Source organism: Alosa sapidissima, chromosome 13 (genome assembly GCF_018492685.1).
Source record: "Alosa sapidissima isolate fAloSap1 chromosome 13, fAloSap1.pri, whole genome shotgun sequence".
In the NCBI taxonomy this organism is placed as follows: Eukaryota; Metazoa; Chordata; class Actinopteri; order Clupeiformes; family Clupeidae; genus Alosa; species Alosa sapidissima.
In genome coordinates this window covers 13,618,692-13,645,598 of record NC_055969.1, presented here as the reverse complement: position 1 = coordinate 13,645,598, position 26,907 = coordinate 13,618,692, and the positions used below count along the sequence as shown (strand labels likewise).

At 43.4% G+C, this 26,907-nt stretch overlaps 1 protein-coding gene across 3 annotated transcripts; it reads left to right on the top strand.

Moving 5' to 3' along the window:
* Nucleotides 1-5,909: 5,909 nt before the first annotated feature.
* On the top strand, nucleotides 5,910-23,693 carry LOC121680748 (cortexin-1). Of its 3 annotated transcripts, none has more exons than XM_042060279.1 (2): nucleotides 5,910-6,226; nucleotides 19,655-23,693. In XM_042060279.1, the coding sequence occupies exons 1-2, from the start codon at nucleotides 6,196-6,198 to the stop codon at nucleotides 20,164-20,166; spliced, it is 543 nt and encodes a 180-aa protein (XP_041916213.1). In that variant the 5' UTR covers nucleotides 5,910-6,195; the 3' UTR covers nucleotides 20,167-23,693. The 3 variants fall into 3 exon arrangements, with proteins under 3 accessions (XP_041916213.1, XP_041916215.1, XP_041916214.1); XM_042060281.1 differs by lacking the exon at nucleotides 5,910-6,226 and adding an exon at nucleotides 7,578-7,641; XM_042060280.1 differs by lacking the exon at nucleotides 5,910-6,226 and adding an exon at nucleotides 11,734-11,901.
* Nucleotides 23,694-26,907: the final 3,214 nt, after the last annotated feature.

Here is a 26,907-nt window from a genome sequence, read left to right as displayed (position 1 = left end):
TTGGTTTGAACTTTTCAGCCGTTTCATCTTTCAGCAGTAAAAGTGTATTGCCAGATTACCCCAAAGAAACTTGCATGTCATTTCAGTCTTGGGGTTGCTCAGGTTGTGAAGTAGGCCACAGTATTGATGTCTTTATTTCCTGAGGGGGTGTGGATTTGTCTTCTCCCTGTCATATGGTGAGGATTCTGTTTGCTTGGTAAATGAGATTGCTCCGAGGTCAGTGTGCTGCAAATATTAATTTAGATCATGTGAGAACAATGCCACCAGCTATTATCATCCAGCAATTTAAAATGTAAATATCATTATAAATTCAGGTCATTGCCTATGAAGCATTTAACTGAAATAACACGGGCCATTATCAAAAATGATGAGCCGTCAGGTGGTCGCAGGCTGTCTCTCTCTCACTCGCTCATTCGCCACCAGAATTCCACTACTCTTATCTGCAGTGTACCTGGGTTCAATCTGCATGCATGCCGCACATAAAAAAACTGACAAACTGAATTCATTTTCCAGTGTTTTCCAGCAAACACCTGCACCCCCCAGATCTGTGGGGGAACACGTTTGTTGTTTAGCAATATTGATCAGGGATGCAAAGAGGGATGCCGATGTTCTCCGCCCCTGAAATGAAGCCCAAATGCAGCAAGTGGGAACATGCTGTGCATGTTAAACCATCAGTGAGGGCTTGATCATTTTCCCTGGGTGTAGCCCCCCCACCCGCAATTAATTCAGCACACGCCGCCTTATTACTGTGCGGAAGAATGTCATAGATCAGGTTTAATAATTCATTTGTTATGTTTAATATGTATTGCATAGAAGAGAAGAAGATATTGCCAGTGCAGAGTTGAGTTTGGGCCAAGTCTTTTGAAGGGTGGGGGGTGGGGTTGAGTGTTTGTGTGTGTGTGGTGGTGGGGTGGGGGTCACTTTTATCTCCTGTTGTGAAGTCTAACAGAAATGATGGTGGAGTCAGGGGAGTAAGAAAGGTTGGTTGAGGTGTGCCGGTCAGGTGAATATGAGAGGGTGAGGATGCTTTCTGTCTTCTCCTTCCACTGGCAGCCTTGCGCTTTTTATACGGAGGAAATAAAATTCACAAAGTAACTGGGGAAAAAATAGTCCAAAGTTGTTGCTCTAGGCCCTGCAACAACCCCACGCAAGATAAAAAACGATGGTGGGGGAATACGGATCATGAATCAGCCAGCCTTGTACTCTCCCAAGCCTTTGCTCTCACCCATGGGAGTAGTAGGGAAAAAAGGATCCCTGTGGCTACACACCATAAGAGCCACCACTGATCCCCGGCCTGAATCAAGGACAAAAAAGACAGCCATGAATGCAGCCTAATGAAATATAGATTGCTGGGGAACACTTTCACTTTGATGTACTGGCCATCAGGCGCTATGCGTCACTGGTCATACGATTCAGTGCCAGACTTGAGGCAGTTAGTGGCCATTGCATGGTTTCATGACAAGGAGACTTGTGCAGTTTGAAATCCACAGAGACACACACACCGAAAGATGACATGCATCTTCAGGTCTTCTAGAAGCAACAAACGGCTTTATGCTTGTCAATGATTCAGGAAGAAAGCCTAGGGGAGAACGGCACCAGCATTCCCGATGTGACTCCACAGTGAGTCCCTTGATAGTCACACTGCATAACCTCATCTTTGTCTTTCTCTCTATCTCTCCCTCTCTGCCCCCATTCTCTCCCTCTCTCTGTCTCCTTCTCTTTACAGCCCTGCTTGCTGTCTTCTTTCCTTCTCTTTCTTCCCCTCTCTCTTTCCTTCTCTACCTCTATGTGTCTCCTTCTCTTACCATCTGTCTTTCCATGCTGAAGAAGCCTTTGCGTCTCTCCTTCTCACCTGCTCTCTCTCTCTCTCTTCTGCATCTTTCTCTTTCTGTGTGTTTTGATCTCTTTCCATCTCTCCTCTCATGCTCTATGAGCCTGGAGAGCTACCCCCGAGAGCACTCTTCCACTATGAATGGAGGATGACACAAGCTGTGCTGCACCAACTCATGAGAGACAGAGAGAGAGAGAAAGAGAGAAACTGCCCTCCAGGGAATCATACTATCGCTGTTGGACAAACTCTGGCAGAGGACCGTGGCCCCGTCTGCCTCCTCCGCCTCTCCTCCGTCTCGGCTCGTCATTTCTCTCCTCGCGCCTCTTGTGTAGCTGCCAGTGAGATTTAAGATTCGGCTCTGGGGCTGAATGGTGGTTGCCACCAGTGACTTATTTTCCATTAAATGTGTGTTTCAGACGAGGATAAAAAAAACCGCCAGAATTGTTTCCTGTGTCCTTGGCGATGTCCTTTAGCTGAAGGTAACAGCTCAAGATGATTTGAAAAGTATAGAAAGGCAGAACACAGACCTCCACCAAGGCCAAATACGACATCTTGCAATTTTAAAGAAAATGGAAAATAGATCATGGATCAGACCTGGAATCTGGACCCATTCCAAAATATATTGGGTTCTTCTTTGGCCTACACTCTACCCGTTAACAAACTTCCATGAAAATTGGCCAAGTAGTTTTTGCATAATCCTTCTGAAGACAGACAGGAAAACAACACTGAAAACATAACCTTCTAGGTGGATTTAGAGAATTGCAATGCAAATAGATTACGACGTTTTTGAGACATTACTTTAATAAATCTGTAAACAGCACCATCTGTTATAATGCATGAGTGCGCAGTTAGAATAGAAACGTAATTGAACAGTATAATCTAGACATTTATGAATTTCTCAGCCCATTCAGTCCTTACCTGTTATGTCAAACGAAAACCTAATGCCCATCAAAATGTATGATGACATTTTGTGTCCCATCAGTGATGGATCTGTGTTGACTCCTCAACTCTGTCAAAATGCTGATGACTATTGATCGCTTTACAGGTATGAGGATTCTACTTTGAATGCAAAGCCCAGTACTAAGTTGGAAAATTGCTTTTAAGAGCACTCCCCAAAAATATCAATAAATGGACAGGATGATTCCTTGGCTGTGCTGCTTGAGTTGCTCGCATATGGGATTATTATTTAAAAAGATATTTCACACACCACTGGAAGAGCTTTTCATGAGTATCAATTCAATGGGGAGCGCTTTGACTGAGTTCCAATGATGCACCACTGACGTGTCACTCGGCCAACAGCGAAGAGTGGAATAGGCAAAAAAAGAGAAATATGCCTTGAAACGCGCTCACCCTTAAACCCATCTGTCACGAGTTCTGGTCTCTTTTTAATAGCAGAGAGGTATTCTGTACGACTCAGCTTTAGTTGTCATGGAGCTTTGACTGATCAAAACATGTATGAAATATAAGGTCCATGCTCACAGATCCCTGACGTAGCTTTATTTTGACGCCATCTGTATTCTGTAAAAGGATGTGCCTCTGGGAGACTGTGTTGAGGTTTTATAGTGCAGAATTATAAATGTGCAATTTTATGATGCAGAGTTGTAATAGTTCTCTGATTCATAACCTTTCTGCTGTATAGCACATATAGTATACACAGAACCCTGTTATGAGAAGTAACAGAGTACATTTTAACTACAACTCTACTATGCAGTGGTCTTTAGTTTTATGCAAAACCCCTCCTTTCTGAATGGTCTCAGATGTACTTAGTGGTTAGCAGTGTTGTTTACTCTATTACTGCTGGGTCAAAGATTAGTCCATCTATCAGACACCCATCTGTGCAAAAGGTGAGAGCATCACTGTCCACCTCTCTATCGACAGCTGCTCTCTGTATCTCCTCTATACTAGCTCTCCGTTCCCATGGTCTGTTTTGCTCTTCAGGGATCTCACTCTGGATATGTTCCTGCGCTGTTCCACAGACTTTAATATGACGTGTCAATGAGCTGAACTGCAAAATCCCCCTCCCTCTCAGTCTCTTGTATACCGATCTTTCAGCTCACCAGACGCACTGTCTTTATCCTCCTCACAAATGCACATACTCTGTGGCCGCATGCAGGCCACTTGTGTTTTCTCTCTCTCTCTCTTTTTCTCTACCTTCAACCAAATTCAATTTAGCCCCTGCCTGCAGCTGACAGTGCACCAGTGACACTGGCTCCAGTGTGGTGATTCTCGTAGAAATGGGAAGGCTGGGTGAGAGACTGGCTGGCTTATTGGCTACATCAAAGTCCTTTTAGGCAAGTCCCTCCACTCGGCGGCCATATTGCAACGCTTTTTGGGCACTCATCGGGCATCCTCTTCAGCAGAAATGCGAAGAGCAAGGCTTCACGACACCAATCTTGCTCCAGCTGCGAGTTCACAACACATGATTGGCACGATGTCTTCACAACACACCATATGATTGGCTCAATGTATTCACATCACACCACATGATTGGCTCAATGTATTCACATGTCGATGTTTTGCCGAGGAAGGGGTGGGATATGTGTAGACAACGGCCATATTGGCGTTACAAACTAGCCCCATGCATTTCTATGGAGGATTTTTTGAGTGCTGTGTCTCCACATTAGAAAGTCTCTGGCTACATGCACTCAAGACTTGTTGCCTCCTGCTCCTGGCCTGAAAAGGCAACTTGCTGTGGGGCTCAAGGGACCGTCAGCCTCTCTAAAAACACTTTTCTGGCTCAGAAAAATGCACCTGCTGCTCGGTCAGTTATGCAGTAGTAGCATGCATCAGCTCAGGAGAGAGGCACAGAGAGATAAATAGTGAGAGAGAGAGAGAGAGAGAGAGAGAGATATGGGTGTGGTTCCAGTGTCAACAGGGTAGCCCCTGACCACTACTGCACACACCCGCTAAGACTGTTAAGTGCCTAGAGTGGCTCTCTACCACTATCAAGTCCATGGGTATCAGAATAAGGATGAGGAGAAAAACAGCAGAGACCGAGAGACAAATGGCAAAGCTAAGAGTTCCATTACTGCGTGACGCACGACGTGCATTCAATAACAATGTTTGCAGCGATGTCGCCCTTGTGGAAGCAGTTCCGTCTGTTTGAATATTCATTGGCCATTTGGCATGGCCCGTCCCGCTTGGGAGGAACTGTAGAATATCTCCGCCACACACGTTTTGGTTTTCAAATTGATTTATTGAATTATGACGACTCTGCAAATAGCCCTGTTTGTTTAATAAATACCTCATTAGCTCTGCACGAATCTCTGTTTATAGCCTAAATATGGTAATAAAATATGCCAAACGAAATTGCACGCCCTGCTGGACACACATAGGCTCAAGTGTTGCATCTTGATTTACCACAGGTTAAAGCTGATATTTTTCCTGTAGATTGTCGTGTATCTACAAAATGACTGCAATATACAACGATAGGTTATTTTTTGATCTTCCTCTTTATTTTCTAACCGAGTTAACATGGATATAACGCGTAGCTACAGCAGACACTGGAACTCATAACATTGACCTCTCGCTTGACACCAGAGTGGCGCGCTTACATTTATGCAAAAGCAGCGTCCAATGAACACATGGGGTCAGGGGTCACATATCAAATACATTTAAATTAAAATACTCCATTTACTCATTAGTGTATCTCCATACACTACATAGATGCAAACACGCCAAAGGCCCAACCTTCAAAATAAACATTTAGGTGTTAATACCAATCATTTTCAATATGATAGCCTTGACAACAGAGAAGTAGCTGAGGTTGCTTGTAAGTGACATTTGCAATGAAGGGTCCATGTGCTAAACAGGCATTAGCCTACTATATCAAACAGCATGGTCATGACAACATACCCCAACCTGATTCATTTGATACTTCTCTCAGTAATTCAATAGCTTGTCACTTTAGTGAGCGCAACCGTGGCAGAAAAACAACAAAGTCATCAATGGAGAGGAATAACACCCGGTTACATCTTCTGTTTTGGTTTAATTGTGTTCGTGCCTGTGAGAGGGACAGGGCAATCATTCCTTCAGTGTCTTAATGATATGCGGTTGGTTTAAACGCGCAATTATTCGGCTCTCCCTCTACAGCAGCGTCAGACACACTTCACTCACGCGCTGTACAGGGGCGCGAGGCGCAACTGGGAGCGCGGAGTCGTCGGACTCTCCGTCACGAAGGGATTTCTGTCCTCTTTTTTTTTTTTAGTTCAGCAAGGCTCAGTTGCGGTGACCGTAGCGGAACAGCAACACCTGCTCTTCTCTCTAGATTCCTTCCCTGTTTTATATTTTATGCGCTGGTGCCAAAGGGAGACCGGTGAAGGTAGAATGGGCGAAACCCTCAGGTTTCCTCCGTAACTCTGGAAATGGATCCGACATCCTTGCATGGATACAAAGGTACAATTCAGCATGTAATTTCACAGTACTAATAGGCTAGCCCACAGTTCGGTGTTGTTTGAATCCTATATTCTTGGCGAGAAGAATGGAGAGTGGCGATAGCATAGACGAGAATAGCTCATGACAGCAGCGTTTGTATCGTCAGCTCGGTTTCGTTGCACTTGTTGAGTGAACGTGGGGATGACCGTGTGCTCGAGGTTACCGCAATAGCTCTGACATGAATGGGTCCTTCGCCTGTGATTCACCCCGTTATTTCATATTTTATCGCATCCCACAAATCATTCAACATGTGCAGCTTCTGATTTATGCAGACACAGGTAGGCTATTGTTTATTAACCGTCTTTAATGCAAATTATTCGCTTCTTCAAAACACCGAAAGTGTTGCTGTAGCCTATGCGTTACACATTTGAGCTTATTGTTAAATGCGGTTTATTGACATGAATTATGAGGATAATGCTGAAATCTATTGCTTTTTATGTATGTTAGGTTTCCTATCAGGATAGACTAAATGTGTGCATGCTGTCAAATATTTAGGGTGGAGTCGATCTGCACCTTAAACTGGATCGACTGATGGCTCATAGAAGTTTCCTGGCATGTTGAATCACTAGAACTGTATGCATCATATTGCAAACACATTTCGCACCAACTGCCAACACCATGGTTTTTGTTTGTTCCAGGATACAGCGATATGAAGACAGAACATAACAAGCGCGGTAATGCGTATTTAGTGTCTTGTAGTGCACAGCTGTCCACCAGATGTTCACTACCTGAATGGCTGCAGCGAGAACCGTTATTTTAAAATGCACAAGGGCTTGCTCAGAGCTATTACGCATCATAGCTAACAAGTACGAATTCATATACACTAAATTACTGCGTCTCACTAGTCTCTTCATTGCTACAGGCGAAGTGTAATATTAAATAACATATAATAAACTATAGCTGTGGGAATGTGTGACTGGTAATTAAGTACCCCACTATGGAAGTAGCATGGTCATATCACATTTGCTTTAATATCACTAATTTATCCACTAGCTATTACACAGTTATCAATGTTCAAGGGTAATATCATGCAGTAGGTTGGCTGTTATATGACAGATCTGATGAATGCAGTCTTGGATTTTGCCATTGAGATAATTCACTCTCAGTTTCTCATTGGTTTTCCTTGCAGCAGAACCACTGCCAGTACGCTTTTTGCACGTTTTAAGAGATTACAGATCTTGCCTCTTGCAACTGATTTATTGCCTACCTCCCTGAATGGAACAGACAAGACTCCAGAAAGCCAACAACAACTCAGCAACACCAAATACGAAGCCTTTATGTAGGTGTGGCCCCTAGGGGTATATGCCTACATCCTGTTGAGCACTTTCCTGGCTTTCTCCAATTGCTTGACCTTGGGCTCTAACTTCAAAGGAGAAGTGAGTGAGTGTTTTATAGGGCTATTTGAAGTGTCCCCACAGAGCTATGGTTTGTCATGTTTGACATAAAGCCTATGTTACACGCATCACTGTTATAGCTAGCCTCCAGCAGGTTTGTTTTTTATTTATTTATTTTGTTTTGATTTACCCAAAACATAACACCCTTGGAGGGGTGAATACCATTTTCTAGCGTAGAAAGACCGTAACAACAAAAACATTTGGACATTTGAAAGAAACAACACTGAATAAAAATAGATAAATAAATATACTGAAAGCTATTTTAGGAGTGAGGGACAGTGAGCAGGAGGGTTCTTTTATTTCTGTATTTTAGTCTGTATTTTATCAGGAACAGATTGTATCGTTTGGTCATCTGCATTTACTTGGAGAAATTTGATTTCATTCTCATTAATTTTCTAAGTGGAGTGAGCTATTTTGTAATGAAGCTGTTTGGTAGTAAAGAGATGCAGTTGTTACAGAGGAGCTCTCTCTTCTTCTGTCCTCCTAAATTCTAATCAGGCAGAAAATGGGTTTACTGCCATTTGGTAATTGCATCATGTACCGCGTGATTAGGGTTGCACTCACTGTGTGTGTTTGACAGGCTGGGTCTGTGGGCGACATCATGTGAGCATGGGTGAGTCTGTGTGCCATTGGATGGGTATCTATATGTATTTGGTTGCATATATTTCAATGTGTGTATATTTCTGTGTGTGTGTGTGTGTGTATTTATGCACTGTGCTGTGCCAAGGAATGGATATCTGCTTGTGAAAACAGTAATTGAGGTCTACTCGTTGATGGTGGTATTTTTCATAATGTAGAATAATGATTTTCCAGGGATTTCCATTCTTAATCCATATATTTCCCTCAGGAACACAGACTCCCATGTATATAGGGATAGGGAAGCAGTTTGTTCTGTGGCCCTGGACCATCATAAATGCCCCTCGCTTTATTTCTGGAACAGTGAACTGTATTGTTAATTATACCCGTGTCTATGCATACCTGTTTGTGTATATGTATATTGGGTTTTGTGTGTGTGTGTGAGTGTGTGTGTGTGTGTGTTTGTTGTGTGTATATGCATTTGCCTTTGAATATGTATGTGTGTGTGTGTGTGTGTGTGTGTGTGTGTGTGTCTGTGTGAGTGCACATAACAGATTCCACTGCAGTGCAAATCTGCATTTGCTCACAGTGCAACTGTGGCCAGGATATTTTAATCCATTAAATATCAATTACCGCACAAACCATTTCCTCTGCCCTGAATGAAAATGAATATTGATTTTTAAGAGCTCTTATATCAGTGTCATTCCCTGTACCCTGGTTTTATACCTATTTTGGTTGTTAATTACCCATAATTCCAAACACAATATCTGTAATTTATGAGAGGTCTAACGGGCAAGTCCTTGGGTGTTTACCTTCTTACCCAGATTAATTATTCTGCCCATTATCAGACAGACAAACAAAACAGACACAAATCTTCCAGGTGCTGAACTTCAGAACTATTGATAATGGATATGGTCAATAACTTTCACAACGTTATTATGCTTTCATAACTACTCAGTTAGAATTCAAATGAATTATGTAATGAGGGTGAAGGGTGAAGATTAATGCATAGCACCCGTGCCTCACCATCACTGATATGGTAGATTACCATTGCAGTGTCTCTAAAGTGCTCAGATATGTTTTGTTTATTACCATATGTAGTATTCCTGTAATTGTAGTATTTTTGAATGTAGCAATTCCATGCAGTGCTTTATGTACTTGTTGCTTCACTACACTACAACATTCACTATAATTGTTTGCAATAATGTTCCTGTCATTTTCTCTCCAATGCATGCCTCATAGTTATGCTCTTCCTTCTCCAGTAGAGAATATTATGGTAATTCTTTAACATTGTGTTCTATTTCATCTCTCGGTTTGCCCCTCTCTTTCTTTCTCCATCTATCCATGCTCTTACTAGAGCCAGTGTTTATGCAAGGAGTGAGTAGGCTACTGCAGTGCTGTAGTTCTTGCACCTTGGCAATAAAAATTTAGATCCTTATAAAAAAAACCTCATGTGGAATGCGAGGCAGCGTGCGTGTGCACTGTGATATTTGAGTTTTTTTTTTGAGAACTGAACAGAACAGAAATGGTCAGTATTTGTCTTTTCTTAAAAGGGTTATCTTAGTAATCAGCCCATCTGGCTTTTTATAGCCTTACATTTTTGTTTTTTTGCCTATTTTTCAGAGGATGTGACAGCTGACAGCACTATTTGTACGTGAGTGTATCGTGTGTGTGTTTGTACTGTATGTGTGTACATGTGTGTGCCTGTGTAGCTGTGTGATACCCAAACCCAAGGTGAATACACAAACTCCGCCTCTGTTTGTATTCCGCCCCCTTTCTCCTTCCCCCTGCGGTGCCCTCCTCACTCATGGCAGCATCTGTGTGTCTTTGGCTCCGTCTCCGCTGGGGCCACCTCAGGGCCTGGGGCCACACACATGCGTGCTCCCCGGGTTAGATACACAGGACCCAGAGGTCTGGAAGGAGGGATGAATCCCACCCGACAGACACATGGCCTGCTGCCACACAGTGTCTTTGTCCCTCCTCTGGGACCGGAGGAGGACGTGAGGTGTGTGTGTGTGTGTGTGTGTGTGTGTGTCTGTGCGTGCGTGCGTGCGTGCGTGCGTGCGTGCGTGAGAGAGAGAGAGAGAGAGAGAGAAAGAGAAAGAGTGAGTGTGCATGCATGCATGTGTGTGTACAGGGCTGATCTGATTGAGCATTCACATCCAGACTGCCTGCTGAGCTCTGATCTGCGCGACATTGGCCTTGACAATGGCAGCCCCCTGCCCACCACCACCACCCACCCTCCCCCACCTGCCGAAAAAGGGCTAAGACACTATTAGACAAATTTGTGGATGAGGCAGACAAAACAAACCTGGCGGGACTGCTGGCGGGCCTATTTACAGAATGAAATTAAACCAGGGCCATTCAGAAAAAAAAAGTTTCTCTCTTAGAAACCTTCACTAGGGAGTAATCAATACCCGTGTTTGCCTGCCATGGCCTCCGTCTTGCTTGAATCCTCCGGGGGAAGGCCCCTCTGAAGTAGGTGCCCAGTCTCTTGGCTCTGCCATCACATCTATTGCCTCTATTGGGTCGGTGTTTGACCAATTAGAGCCCAGTGGATGTTTGATTTGGTTGAATTTAATCTATCTTTAGTGCAGGCTGCATTGTCACAGTCCATCTACAACTCATTTGGCCCCAGTGCTGAAGGACTTTTTAGAGACCTGTAAGAGATTCATCAAAGCAGCACATGGAAACATGCAGACATTTTCTTTTGCAAAATACTCAGGCTCTAAATATACTCCACAACATATTTTGTAGTTGAACAAAAATAGGCAGTTTCAGTAAACAAGATCGTCAGTGGACATATTTTACCCATTCACAACAAACACCACACGATAAGCCACTACAGACAAAAAACAGACCCTCATTTTCTCATTTAGTCATCAGAAACTCTCAATTTGTCACTTGGATCAAATCCCATTGTTCCAATTAAAGCGCTGTAGTCTCTGACAGCAGTCGACATCCAGTCAGTGGCGGTTCTAGGATTTTTCTGAGACAGGGGCCACATCATACACTGAGGGGCCAAGAACCGGTCAACATCCATACACAGAAAATCCCTTGTTCAGTAAGGCAGAGGCACGTAGTCTACGTGATATGCAGGACTATACGCAGTATACCCAAAGTCCTTTTAGGCAAGTCCCTCCACTCAACGGCCATATTGCAACGCTTTTTGGGCACTTATCGGACATCCTATTCGGCAGAAATGTGCGTGCGCAAGGCTTCACGACACCAATCTTGCTCCAGCAGCAAGTTCACATGATTGGCACGATGTCTTCACATCACACCACATGATTGGCTCAATGTATTCACATGTCGAAGTTTTGCCGAGGAAGGGGTGGGATATGTGTAGACAAGGGCCATATTGGCGTTACAAACTAGCCCCATGCATTTCCATGGAGGATTTTTTGAGTGCTGTGTCTCCTCATTAGAAAGTCTCTGGTATACCCACTTAAAAAGCATCACCATCTCAGTATACTTCCTCGGGCTTAATCTTTTCTGTTCAGTGAATTTTTTTTTTTATTAATCTTCGCAGCTGTTTACCGTAAAGAAAGCCTGCTCCTGCGTGCAACGTGCATCATGGAGAGGGGCAGGGGCAGACGCTGTGTGCACGCCTTTAGCCTGGAGAAGAAGATGGAGTTGGTGAAAAGTAGACTAAACTTGCCGGAGGTGAATTCACCGTCGCTACTACAGGAGCGGGGAAATCAGAGGTCTGGAAAGTGTTTGGAGTGGTGCTGGATGCTGATGGAAACTCTACAGGTTATGTGCAATCCTCAAAATGCAAGGTGCTGATGAAATATGTGACCCTGCAAGGCGAAACCAGTCGCTTTGGTAAAATTTACAAAATTAAGTTATTGTGCTCACATGAATGGCCATAAACTAAGCTTTCCAACGATATGTATATCGAGGGTAGGCCTATTGCAAAAAGTATCGCTAAGATAACCGCATCCAAAGTTGGCATGGTTCTTCCTTCACGATACGCCAGAAGAGGAGAAAATCACCGTTTTAAGCAAATTGTCACGCTAATGTGTTGAATCTTCACCTAAATAAAGTCAGGGTTTAACAGTCAAAACGTATGTTTTTCGTCAGGCCGCGGGCCGGGTTCGGGCAGATAATTCATGTTGATGTTTCGGGTTACCTCGGGTCCGGGCTTTAAAAGCCACGGGCCGGGACGGGTCGGATTGTAATTTTCAGGCCCGTTGAGAACTCTAATTCCTACCATTTGAAGTCTTTGTATCAGAAGTCATTGAGTGGCCTCTTCCTATTTCCGTGCTGCATCTTGCGGAATACCAGTTTAGGAGAGGTTGTACAGAACCATCTGCTCTAGAATGGGAATGTCTGGAGAGAAGAAAATGAAACAAGTTTGAGTAACTTAGCCTAATTGTTATTAACTTTCATAACCCACTGTCAACCTGGCATTTCTAAAATGAATGACAAAATATGCTCACTGTAGTGGCAATAGGAAATACCATCATACCATTAGGAGCAGCTATGCTTGGTGACTGGTGGGTTGAAGTCACCAGCTCCTGCGCCATCCCAGTCTGTAGGTGAAACACAAATGCGTGTCACAAAATCCATGCTTGTATTCAGCATGTCGTCTGGCAACTGTAAAACCAGTTATTATTATTTTTTAAATTATAAAGCTTGAGTGAATAGAGTAGAAAATATAACCAATGTATCTCAATGAAACTCTCCTTGTCCTAACACTTTAAGACAAAATTAATGCGAAGCCCATGAATCAAATAAACTCAGAATAGTGGTTAATAACTTTGCAATAATAGCTCACATTAACTACAAAAACGTAGCGTTAGCTATTAGGCATGTTGGCTATTCTCATGTTCATGTTAGCAGCTGCCAAACTTTTTCCTCAAGCAAAAAAAAATCGAACGTTATTTACATTTGGTAAGGCGCACTAGCGCATGTAATATTATTAATTTCGGACCCCAAACAAACAGGATGTCCATTTCTCTGCATTTCATATAACACCATTTCAAACACTTCATACATTACCTTACATAAAATCTATCAGCATGCTAACAATGAATAACAATCAAACCTCAACTCAAGTAACCTAACGTTAAGTTAATGTTAACAGTTCACTGCAAGCTTGCTGCTGCTTCGTAATTTAATTGAAAAACTTAACATATTGGGACAGCAACAAATAAACGTCCCTTTCACATAATGATGATAACCAACATAGAGATTTGTGACTCACCAAGAAACTTCTGTGGAGGATGAAACGCTGCCATCGGTTCTTCACGTTAGAATTCTAGCTGATACTTTCGTTAGCCAAATGTATCGGTTCTTCAAGTTAGCTGATACTTCCGTTAGCCAAATGTATCGTTTCTTCACATTAGCAGAGACAAATGTATTCTTTCCTTTACAGTTCACTGTGTGCTTTAGCTTTCAGGCTTCATAGGTGCATTACTGCCACCAGTTGTTTGGGAATGGAATTGCGTCTCTGATCGTTGTTCTCAACAAGTTTGACACTTATTGATGATTGACGGTACAGGGGCCAGTCAGGGGCCAATGAGATTTCAGATGGGGTCCGGGCCCCTGTGGCCCCACCCCTAGAACCGCCCCTGCATCCAGACAAGCAGAGTGGCAGGTGTGCCTCTACTTTGCATGGAGAATGCCTGGCAAATGCACTAATAGGTCTATTTTGCTGAGGGGAGACCCGGTGGCTTCATGTGGGTGAATCAATGCCTTTGTGAATCAATGCAGCGCTGTTTTCGTGGCATTAAATGAAGTTTTCCATTTGCCATTCATAGTTTTTCATTTGTTTGTCTTACGCTGATGATACACAAGGCAACTTTTTGAGTAATTTTGAGTATTGTCAGTATATAAATATATATTATTCTGGCACGTTCCTTTGATAGTCGGCAACAATTGTTTTTCTAGAGAACTTTCTAGAGTACCCACCATTGTATGACCCCTTGCGCTTTGCAACAAAGATGATGGACATGGTCATAATTCCAACTCATTTCCCTTGATATCTGTTGCTTGTTGCTGCTGTGTGTATTGTTTTGTGGGGATTTCCCTGTGAAAGCTTTGGCTACTAGTTATTACTCCTTCAAATGAATACCCTCATGCCATTGCTTTGAATGAGATCCGTGATTAATGGTATACGTTAATAAGCCTCTCCAAATATTAATATGCAATGTGTCTGTGACTCAGTGGGAATGTAAGCAGCCTCATGCTTTATTTGAAATAAAATGAATTACAGCGAATGGTGAATGACACTGATTCGTTTTATCGTCTAAATGAAAATGAATCAGGGCCAGGATTGTAATTAAAAAGGGTACTCAATGCTTTTGTATCGCCTCAGTGGAAAAAGCAACAGTGATTGTCATAAGTTCCCTCATGAACTCCAGACGGGCGAGAGGGAGGGAGAGATTGCAATGCATATTTGATGAGTGAGGTTGCTGAACCCTTGCTGAAGTACTTTGATTGAATCACTGACAGACACACACAAGCCTCACTGGTGGTTATGTTGATGGTCCAGTGCTGCATCATTAGTTTAAAACTTGCCATGTTCCTCCATTTTGGCAAGAGTTGGCAGAGTTAAATGAGCAACGTTCCTGAAATTTCTACAAATGACAATGTGCCTTTTAAAAATCTTTCGTTCGCATTTCTAAAGACCTAGATATTTAACAGATTTTGGCCCTCTGTGGGATAAAGAAACACTTTCATCTCCCAGTCTTTCTCCCAACTTCCCCCTCAAAGGGAGTGACTTTCCATTAGTCTATCACTCAGATGTACCAGATTTAAAACGATCTGCACATTTCCATTCCCCCTCCGCCTCTCCAACAGCGAGTATCTCAGTCATTAGAAGGTGAACTCCATGCTCCAGATTTAATTATGCCTTGCTAAATTTGTCCTTACACTGCTGTATCAACTCAAACTAATTTTCTTGAATCGTCAAAGAAGTGGTAGCAGGAACTCAGACCTTTCCCCGATTAATATTGTCCTTCATTGAAATCGGTTCAGCAACCTCTTAACAAAATGAGGATGCGGATGATAGACGTTTGTGGACACTGTCTGACATAATGACAGTGTATGTCTCTCTGTCTTGGATCTCATTCAACTATACTAGCTTATTTTTCACTTTTGGCCCAAGGAAATGACAACAATTACAATGACATAAGTCAATGCCCTTTAACCATACTTTGTTAATTGTACTGGATTCATTTTTAAAAACAAGAATAGGACTATGAAGGGTCATTTCGGACTGGCTTACAGTAAGCTAAATTTGTGGAAACCTGATGAGAATTAATGTCAACGGCTTTCTGATACTTCTATACTATAGAGCCAGCATCTGTAGATGATGGCTGGCTTTATGGACAAGAGAAATCAGTGTATTGGACTTTGAATACTCCCAGTTGGGCCATGGTCACTCATGTCAGAGATGTTCTCTACACTGACTCTGCAGCCAGTTAATTGTGTGTGTGTCTGTGTGTTGTGTGTTGATTGTTCTGTTGTATAGTGCCCCCAAGTGGCCTGATTATCTCTTTTACCAAACCAGTGCAACTGTTCATTTTGTTGTTATTTATGTTTCTTAACCATTAACCAATGATTTCTCTCTCTCTCTCTCTCTCTCAAAAAAGAAATAAGCATGTAAGCAAGCATTAGAGCAGAAAATAACAATCACCTCTAGGAGAGATCCCATTTACAGTTTGAAGTGAAACAGCCCTTAGTTCACTGAATGCCTACTGCCCAGTGTTTGAGGGCAATTCAAATCGAGTTTGAATTTTGAATATGGCTAAAATATGATTAGGCAGATTTGCCTATAGGTAGTTAGGTAGGCTCCTGGCACAAAACAGTTTTTCAGAACACAGCAGATGTACAGGCCTACAGCAACTCATAGCTGCGGGCTGAACTGTCCTGGAAGATCCCCCCCCCCCTCTCCCTGATACATACAGACACCAGACACTCACAGGGAGAGAGGGGGGGGGATATTCCAGGATGGATCCATGATCCATTACTCATCTCCTCTCTCACAGCACATCAATAGCCTGATTGCACCTGCCACTCTGCATCCCACCCACCTACCCTCAGTGAGAAGTGGTCTGCTGGATGAGGAGCACTCGCTCAGAGCACAACACCACACTCCACTGCACTTACCCACAACACTCTGGAACTGGGCCACCATCCATATTATGATCTGAACTCAGTCCCTGTTGTGGTAGTGCAAGATAAGGATAGGGGGTCAGTAAGTGTGGTCAGAGCTATTACGGCAGTTCTTGGCAGTTTGTTAGCTCAGGGAAATTGGCCTTTCTTGAAATGTGTCATTTTGATTCAATTTGATTACATTTTAATTCCGAACACACACACGCACACGCACACTAGTAAATCACTTTCATACACACATACACACTAAGTTAACTTAATCAATAAGGAACTCAGAATTTGAAAAGAAATATCTAGTATATTCTCATATCAGTATATTATAAGTAGTTGAGAACTCCTACAAATATTAAAAAATGTCTGCTGTCCTTTTAGTTTCTTACAGTTGGACCATTGGGTGGTTTCAAAGAAAGTAGTGTGCTTTCATAGCGGCTTGTTTATCATTTCAAACATAAAACTCTCAGGCAGTGATGTGGTATTTCTGATATTACATGTACAGTGCACACCAATCATAAATGTTTCCTCACTCGTGTCCTTAAAAAACAATGTCCTTGTCTGTGTCCTGCTTGGCATCCAAACTGGCAAGACCTGCCAAATCCCAATGAAGAAAAAGTTTGACTTGATAAGATAATGAGATGTGTCTTAAACACAGAATAAACATTTGATTCCACACTTTTTCTGTGCTTTTGAGGTGCACGCTGAATAAGATGTGGCCTAATCTTTGTTTTTCTTGGCAGATCTATCTCTCTTCAGGCAAGCACTCAGTTTGTGTGTGTGTGTGTGTGTGTGTGTGTGTGTGTGTCTGTGTCTGTATTTTACTGGCAGAGTAGAATCCTACAGACTCTCACTTGGCAAAGCAGGCAGTCTTTCTGAGGGATGGCATTTACATTTAAATTTATACATGCAAGTGTGTGTGTGTGTGTGTGTGTGTGCGTGCGTGCGTGCGTGCGTGTGTCAAAAGGGAGAACGACGCTGTAGAATAGCCCATGTTTCTTGGTTGACAAAGCAGGCTTTTTTTTCCTGCAAGGCACCGTCACTGTCAAATCCTCTACTCTTCCATTCCACTCTTCTGTTTTTCATCTCTTTGGGAACGTGAAGACAGTGAGAGAGAAAGAGAGAGAGAGAGGGCAAGAGAGCACAGGTGACAGAAAAATTAAGAGAGAGAGAGAACAACAGAGTGGAGACAGGTGTCAACTACTCAGTATGCTCAAACTGCCTCCATGCTGTTCTAAGGAGAGAGAGAGAGAGAGAGAGAGACTCTTGGCTAAGTACAGCTCTCACTTCGAGGCAAAACATGAGACCTGCTGCCATTGATGATGGCTGAAGAGGCTGCAGCTTCTACCTGTGTCAGAGGAGGCTTAAGCAGAAGACAACTTGCTGTGTTTTAATCCACTTCAAAATCCTAATCTGCAGGGCCCCTCCCTCCCTCTCTCTTTCATTCCTCTCTGGCTTCCAGGGCTGAGCAGTAGGGATTTGCCTGAGATGTCAGCTCCCCTACTTATTCCTCCTCTCAGTCTAGCACCTCTTCTTCCTCCTCTTCTTTTGTTCTGCAAAAAAATCAAGAACCTTTTGCTTCACTCATTTTCCATTTCTCACCAATTTAGTGTCAGCTAGCTCACCAAAAAAAGACAGGACCTCTTGAGATTCTGCAAGCTATGAAATATCAGTATGGTGTTGATGTCCTCTTGTACAGTATGTCTTCAAGATTTTGGCTGAACCCATGGCCTTAAGTAAGAGCAATAATCTACTCCCTCCTCCCTGACTCCTACATCTCCTGTTCTCGGTTTGCACCACCTTGCAGTAGCGCAGTGCAGGGGGAATCGGCTTAGCAAAAACAAAAAAGCACTTGCTCTCAACTTGGAGAACAACAACAAAATAATACAACCATCTTGCCCAGTGGCAGCAACAGCATCAGCCTCCATCTTGTGCCCAGTCAGTGAGAGGAGAAGGAAGGACACATGCCGGATTTCAGAGGGCCGCAGTGCGAGGTCAGGACGAAGGTGTGAATCTGCAGTGACGTCCCCCTCCACCACCACGCAGGGATTTGCACTTGCCAACTTCACTCCTGTCACTCTTGCGCCGTCTTGAAGGGTCGCCGGGACTCAGGGAGCTCTCCTGAGGGGGTAGGGGTTGAGGGTGGTGGCTGAGGACCTAGCTGACAAAGTCAGTTAATGCTAAAGCCACCCCAAACACACACACACCCACACTTCTCGCCTACTCTTGCATAGATCTCATCCAGCCCACCAAAGCTAGCCCCCTGGGGTGCCGGGTGACAGAAGTGTCGGGCTGATCCTTTTAAGATGGCAGATTGACCAATGAATGCCAATTAAGAAGTGTCAGAGGATCTCTGCGGGATGCAGACTTCACTTGGGAATGGAAAAAAGCTCTTCACTTCACACAGGTCTTACATGTCTGGCAGTCGAAACCAAAGAAGTGACAGCTTTTACTACAGTCAGGCATTTGATGTTCTTCTGAAACAGTGCAAATTTGTTTTTAATTCAGTGACATGGAAATAATTGGAAAAAAGTCAATGACAGTCAGTCGAGGCTTAAAAAGTGTCAGATGATCAGGTTGGCCTTTGCAGCTATTGGAACACCCAATGGAATCCAGCCAACTCGTGGATGTTTTAAATTCAAATTCCCTGTGGCATACTGGCGGTAAAAAGGTCAAACAATGACACATAAAAAATACACTGGTGCTTCCGATCTCCATCTGTGCTAATATACTGCTTGGCTAAAGAGGACTGTGAGCTTTGTGGTTTGCATTTTCTTTTCTGTCTCTTATCTTCCTCAGTTTCTCTCTGTCAGTCTCTCCCTATCTCTTTCTCCCTCTCCTATGGGAGATTATGGTGTATATGTTTCACTAATTGACATAATCGAGCTGTTTTTCCCCATGTAAACTAGCATAATACATTAATATGAGAGATTGTATTAATGTTTTAACAATGAACTACACTTACCCTCTCTTTCTGTCTCTCCCTGTCATCCATATCTTTTCTTTCTCTCATTCCTCTTCTCATTTCATCTTTCTGTGTTTTCTTCACTCTTCTGCTGTTATTTTCCTTCTACCACGCACTTTGGGTACCAAAAACCTATACACATTTTTGTTGTCATCTATTTTTATTTCCTGATCTCTTCCTCGCATCCTTTCCTCCGCACCTCGCTCACTTGTCATCCTGTCTGCACTTCTACTTCTCACTGTTGACATTCCTGGGTCTTACTCTTGCTCTTGTCCTTTGATTCTATTCGTTCTCTTTTTGACATACCTCCACCCCCCTCCACCTTTTCTCTTGCAGACTATGACGTGTACCCGTGGGGGTGGGGGCGTGGGGCCGGTGGCTCTCGCATGAGGATGCCACTGCGGCTGCTGCTGTGGGAGCACGCCTCTTCCTTCTCCTCTTCCTCCTCCACCTCCTCTTCTTCCTCGTCCTCTTCCTTCTACACTACCTCGTCCTGCATCTCCTTGTCATCCTCCTGCTCGTCCTCGTGGTGGTGGCCCATGGAGGCAGAGTCCTTTACGTTTGCCTCCTCCTCCTCTTTCTCCTCCTTCTCCTCCTTCTCGTCGTCGCTGCTGCCGCCAGCGATCCAGATCCCGCGCGGCCAGTCGCCGCACCCGGCCACCGGCATGGTGACGCTGGAGCAGAAAACCACCTTCGCCCTGGTGTTCTTCCTCTTCCTGCTGCTGGGCGTGCTCATCGTGCGCTGCTTCCGCATCCTGCTGGACCCCTACCGCAGCATGCCCACCTCCACCTGGGCTGACGGGCTCGACGGCCTTGAGAAGGGACAGTTCGACTACACGCTGGCGTAGGGCGGAGGGTCTGCACGCCGGCAGCCCGGAGTAAGGGGACAGTTTGACCACACACTGGCATAGAAAGATGGATGGCTCAAGACTGGACAGTGTGACTACACAGTAGTGTAGAGAACAGATGCATGAGCTGATGACCTGAGGGAGGGACACATGCTGTCAGAGAGGGAGGTGGAAGATTTCGCACACACGCCTACTACACACAATGTCCAAAGGCTTTTGTGATGTTTGAAAGTGTTTAACATGACTGTTATAGGGTGGGCAAATGCTCATTGAGATTGGTGGCTTACATACATTAGAATGCACACAAGTGTAGAGTTATACATACAGTATAAATAGATGTAGACAGAAACATAGATATAAACACACACACTTACGTTAGAGGTAATGTTGGTAGGATATGTGCCTATGCACTACTGATAAAGATACATAAGGATGTAAAAGTAAATGACTACGGAGATTTAATAGGTATAGAATTGTATAGATTGGTTACAGGTACTGTGTTCCTAGCCGACTATCTAGCTGAGCCGAGACCCAGTGAAGTGGGTTTTAATGGACATCGCTAAAAACATCTTAATGACGTTTTTCTAAACAAAGTTTATGAGGAGCCCTCTGGATGGTTGACAGCCATCATGCTTGCCACTTACACTTGTCGGAGATTTAAACGGTCCTTACCTGCCTTGCAAAGCCTCCTATCTCCTCCCCATTCTTCTGCACTCCACGAGTAGCTCTAAACTCACATTACCCCTTATCCATAGTGGGTGTCAGTGGACATCGCTCACATGCAAATTCCACTATAGGCATCCCAGAACCATGGCCAGCTAACCAAGCCAAACATGCTTATTCTCAGCATTCAATATTAAGGATTCCGATAGGTGAACTAATGGAATACCCATTATTTATTGAAAGGTCAAAGAGTGACTAACCACTCTGAGGGAATGACATTATAGAGGCTCCCATCATTTGTTTTCTTCCTCCTCCAAAGCCCTGGGGATTTCTATTCTCTCCTACTCTGTTTCTATGATTCATACATGTTTTAAGCTTGGAGATGTGTGGATATGTGCTTGTGAGAGGTATGCAATAGTAAGCAAATGAATACTGACATACTCTGCTCCTCCAGAGTATAGACACACACAGAGAATGCACGCAGATCAATTCAACTACACACTGATTTAGTCGAATGACGAATGGAACAGCATTCAGATTGGTTTCAATGAAGAAAATGAATGTGTTTACACACAAGCCCTAAAGATCACCATCTGTAAACACACACACACACCTGCTCTCTGACACAGTTGCCTACACTCTGAAACACACATAGACACACACACACACAAGCCAAATACCTGCCCACCTTGGACAAATACTGTATTTGTGTGCACCACACATCTTCTGTATTTATAGGGTGTGTATGAGGAACTCTGCTCTGCCACAAGAGACTGCAAATAGCCTCTGGCCAGCTCAGTAGCCCATGACTAGAGGTTGCAGTCATACTGAGTAGTTCTCTTTTAAACACACCTTTTACTTTTTTTCTTTCTCTCTTTCTTACTCTGTCTCTCTCTATCACTTTCTGCCACTCAACAGACTATGTGCACAGTACTGCTCACTAAATGTTCCAGCTCCAGCACTTTGAAATTCCCACCAAATGCGCCGATGCACATCAAGTGTTTGCAGACTGGCATTGATAAACAAGTAGTCCTTATCTATGAAATGGCAGGCTTTATCTGCAGGCCTCCGAGCAGAAATTCATCAATGAAACTTTCAGTGGTCATCTCATCTTCCCTGATTGGATGGCTGGCCACTGGCTAATCAAAAAATTGCATCCCCCCACTATCATTTATAGCAGTAAATACTGTGCATTCGTTTTGATTACAGATCAGACATTCTGTGGCTGCTCCACTGAGCTGACTGATTAGCACAACAATACAAATAAATAAATAAATAAATAAATACGTTCGACACACACACACCAACAAAACAATTTAATGTGAGTGGTTGTGATTAAGTCCGTGGAATCCTATTTGTTTGTTTTGAATGACCTTAATATCTTGCGGCTATACGCTTCTATTCATCCTGAGGAAAGAACACACGACTATAGAAAACATATTAAACAGCATATACACACACTTACACAGTGCAGAGGGATGCACACAGTGAGAAAACTACTGCCAGTCTCTTCCAGGTTGAGTAACAAATGACTTTTATTAAGGTTTTCAGAGTCCCATATGGCTTTCATTTTCAACACTCTCCACGTACTGTATCTTCAATGTTTTGCAATGGAGTTCGCACAGAGGTCTTGAGAGGCTCGAGAGCCATTGGAAAAAGCTCTTTCCCAGTCCTTTTTGCACCAGCCCATTGATCCCCTGATGGCCTGGCTCTGCAAATTGAGTAATAAAGGAAGGGCCTTGGTTCCTGCTCTGAGCCACTGCACGTGTCTAACTTACTTATCCAAGTGTTAGTTTTAGAGTCAAACGCAAATATCATGTGAGGTTTAAGCTCCGATGTGGTCTTTCTCCATCGTTTTTGGTGAACGCCGTGCTTTTGAGATGCTTTTGAGAATTTTATCAAAAAATGCTGTCTTTGTAAATTCAAAATGGTTCGGCACCTGTTGATGTGGAATCCTTAACTTTGTCCTCACAAAGGCCATTTGGTGTGATGTTGGTTTCAGTGTCTCCCACTTGAATGTCAAACTTACTGACCCCACATCCAGCGATGGTTTCTTTTTATTGCACTATAATATTTGTCATCTGCGTGCCAGTTATTGCTACGAATGAGGCCGATGATGAAACTGTCCAAATGTCGCTGACAAGACTGACATTGAGTCACAACAAGTCAGACAGGTTTGTGATGTGGAGCAATGAACTGAACTGGACTGACTGCTCAAACGTGTCATCAGGTGTTCACTTCCTGTCGGTTGAAGTACTGTTAAAAAAAGACTTCCGATGACCTGCCACACCTCGGAGACCCCTCTGCACTTCTTCTTCCTTCAGACTCACTGTAGGCTGTATTCACACACACACACACATACACGTGCTGCTGTGACTGTTGGCTCCCTGTAAAAGCACTGTTCTCCTGAAGACACTTGCTTCGCTTCTCTTTGAATAGGCTTGTATTCAATGCAAAGCAGTTAAGCAGTGCAGTACTGAACACGTCTCTGCTTATGTCTCATCTCATCTCTGCCTATGTGTCATCCAAAAAAAAAACAAGCAAACAAACAAACAGAAAATAAATGAGATGTCTAAGTATTTCCAACAACTTCCAACTTACAGGGTTCTTTGTGGGCAAAGGGGTATGTGTGTGCCCTTCCTTGTGATTGTAGAGATGTGTAGACCTGCCTACTGTTAACAATTCTAACTTTTGTCTTCATTGCACTAGAGAACAAGTTTAAAAAGATAGAGGTCTATTTTCAGTCTGTGAAATAAAATGCATAGATGGTCTAAAGATCAGTCTGTGTGATTATTTAAAAGTGCTGTTGAAATCTATGGTGATTAACACTTCCAGTGACAACAAGCGTTCAGCCACTCTCTCTTGTGCGTCACAGCTGCATTTGTGTGCTAAGAGTAACTGTGAATAAAGTTCCCTGTTTCATTGGTCTTACTGTGTGTCTATGTATGTATGTATGTGTATGTAAGTATATATGTATGTATGTATGTGTATGTATGTATATATGTATGTATGTGTGTATGTATGTATGTATCTGTCTATCCATTTGTCTGTCTCTTCTCTTCCTATCTTAATACTGAACCTCTCTCTCCCTTTATCTCCTAGTTTTTTTCCTTTCCATTCTTTAATTGATACTGTGCATAATTTTGTTTGGATAACTGGCAAAAAAAATGGAGAGCAAGTGTGCGGACCTTCTCTGTTACGCTGGATCTTGGACTTAATTTGAATGTGCGCACGTTCCCAAACTAAAATACTAGCATCGTCGTCTCTGCCATCAAACATCATGAACCATCACAACAACTCAAACTCTATCTTTATCTCATCTGGTGAGCAAGTTGCTGTTGCCATTCATGGACTGTGCTTTCTGCTGGGTATCCCTGGGAACATCGCAGTGGTAGGCCTAGTGTTCATGTGTCAGTGGAGACGCCTATGCAGGCATCTACGGCAGCATGCTCACAGTCATGAGCGTACAAAGGTACGTGCTGGTTCTGCATCGTCAGCAATGGAACAAACTTAGTCAGCGAGGAGAATTGGCTGTGTTGTCGGGCGTGTGGGTGCTTGCTGGCGTGCTCACCACTTCCCCAGTGATCACTTACAGCGTCATTAAGGATGAAGGTAAACTCCAGTGCGAGCAGGTCGTCAGATCAGAGGGCGAGAAAATGGGTGTTCTACTGGAAATTGTGTTGCTTTATGTCACACCATTGAGTATCCTGATGACTTCATACCTCTGCCTGCACAGAAAGGTCAATGACAGAGCTCTGTCCAACTACAAACTACCACTAGTGACCTGCATCATAGTGACATTTTTCATCTTTAGTACTCCCTATATGTTGTTGTTAGCGTAATGATGATGGCTACCCCTTCACAATCTGTTTTAGCTGTTAGAAGGTTGGCCTACAGGGGACCCCGGTGTGCCAGGCAGAGCATTGTTTTCCTCAACAGTTGTGTGAATCCACTGCTGTATGCTTTCATTTGTTGCACCCTGCATCAAAGCACTGAGACGCAAACTACAAAGAGGTAAGCAAATTGGTACACTGCAAAAACTTAAATCTGTCTTAATAAATTATGCAATCATATTTTTTGATGAAGTTATATTTCCATTATTTAACAGTTGTTACATACACATGCACTAATGATCAGTTAGGGTGAGGATACATATTTTATAAACCACTTCCTAATCCTATAATTCATGATTAACTCTGGAGTTACGAGTGGTTAGTTAATGATATTTTGTGAGCTTTCTATGCCTTGCAACACAAAAGAGTTGTAAAGATTACATTCACATTCATTCAATTAGCAGACAAGCAACGTACACATGTCAATTAAATTAAGGCCATTGACACACACAACAGTGAAAGCCAGGAATCAAACCCCCAACTTTTCAGGCTACTGCATGCTAGTCCAGCTCCTTAACCACTACACTACCTTGCCCCAGATAGAAACACCTACAACCATGCAAGAATTTCTGTTTTCTTCTACTACACACTGTTAAGCATTTATTAAACATCTAAACTATTATTAAATTATGTATTATTTTGTAAAGCATTATTCCTACATTGATTCTCATCTCTAAATCATGTTTACACACAGTTAAAAATGTTTTTTGCATAGTAAACATGCATATCTATATTATATTTTTGAACTGACTGTTGTAATACCACTGGGCAGAGGTAGTGTGCATAAGGAGCTGGATTAGCATGCAGTAACCCATAAAGTTGGGGGTTCAATCCCCGGCGTTCACCAATGTGATCTTTGTCAATTTTTCCCAATCATTCGGGACTTCGGGACTCATTGACATGTGTAAGTCGCTCATCATAGTGCCCAATGATGAGTTGTGTGGTTGGATGTTTGGAGTCCCGAATGATTGGGTGGATAGTGTCCGGGTCCAGATCCTGGGATCGACACAATCTTCCTCCTACTCGCAGCAGTCCGGTGCCGGGATCCAGTTCAGGAGAGAGTGAAAGGAGTCTGCTCTGCCTTGGGAGATCCCTTCCTTTCCATAGGGCATCAAGATCTTCAGGGAAACAAGACATCTGGGACTGTTGCAAAAGGAAGGTTTCTGCTGAAGTACCAGTGGGAACTTTGGTCAATGTCTACTCAGTTGCAGCGATGAGGTCACTCCAAGTTCAGTACTGGGAGGCATTCGGTAATGCACTGGGAGCTGCTGAGACATTCAGGCACTTAGCAGCCTTCTTTAACTCACTGTCGTCTCCTAGCAGTAAAGAAGAATGAGAGGCATTAGGAGCTAAGTCACAAAGCGTCATTCCTCTGGTCAGGGCATCAGCAGGGTTATGTTGACTGTCCACGTATCTCCAGTCATCTGAGTCTGTGAGGTCTTGGATCTCTGCTATACGGGTGCCAACAAAGACTTTATAATGGCAAGACTCAGACTTCAATCAGGTCAATACAGTTGTAGAGTCACTCCACAAGATAGTTCGGGTAAATGACAAGGTAAGTTCACACATTAAGGTGGTAGCCAATTGAGCTCACAATAAAGCAGCACTCAGTTCGAGCCGAGGCATGGACAGCTGTTTCTTCGGTGACACCCTGGAGCGGGCAATGACGAATGCCACATAAGTAAGTAAGCAACGGTGCCATATGCCCTCTCTGAGGCATCACAAAAGATATGCAACTCTCGATCTGTGCTTTCCTGATCACACGGTGCTTATATCCCAGGCTATCAGGTAGACAACTCCAGCACAAGCCTAGAGTGAATTCTTGGGGGTCAACCCCAGTTTGAGAAAGCCACAAGTCAGTGCTGATGGATCTTGCCTCTGGAGGGAGGTTTTACCACACTGGAGTCATTACTGGCCCATTGACAGATTTCAAATCCCCCTCGGGAAAGTGTGCTACGGAGTCTGTCCAGCAGGGCCTTGGCTGTGGAAGAATTAGGGAAACTTTGTAGGCAATTGTCGACGTAAAAGACCCTCAATACTGAATATAGTACTTCCTGATCACTCTCAGGGTGTTCTTTTGTATGACGTTGCAGGGCATAGATGGCGCTACAGGTTGTACCAAAAGGTAACACCTGCCACTCGAAGGTCTTTGGCTCTGTAGCCTGAGCGATAGCTCGCCAGAGGA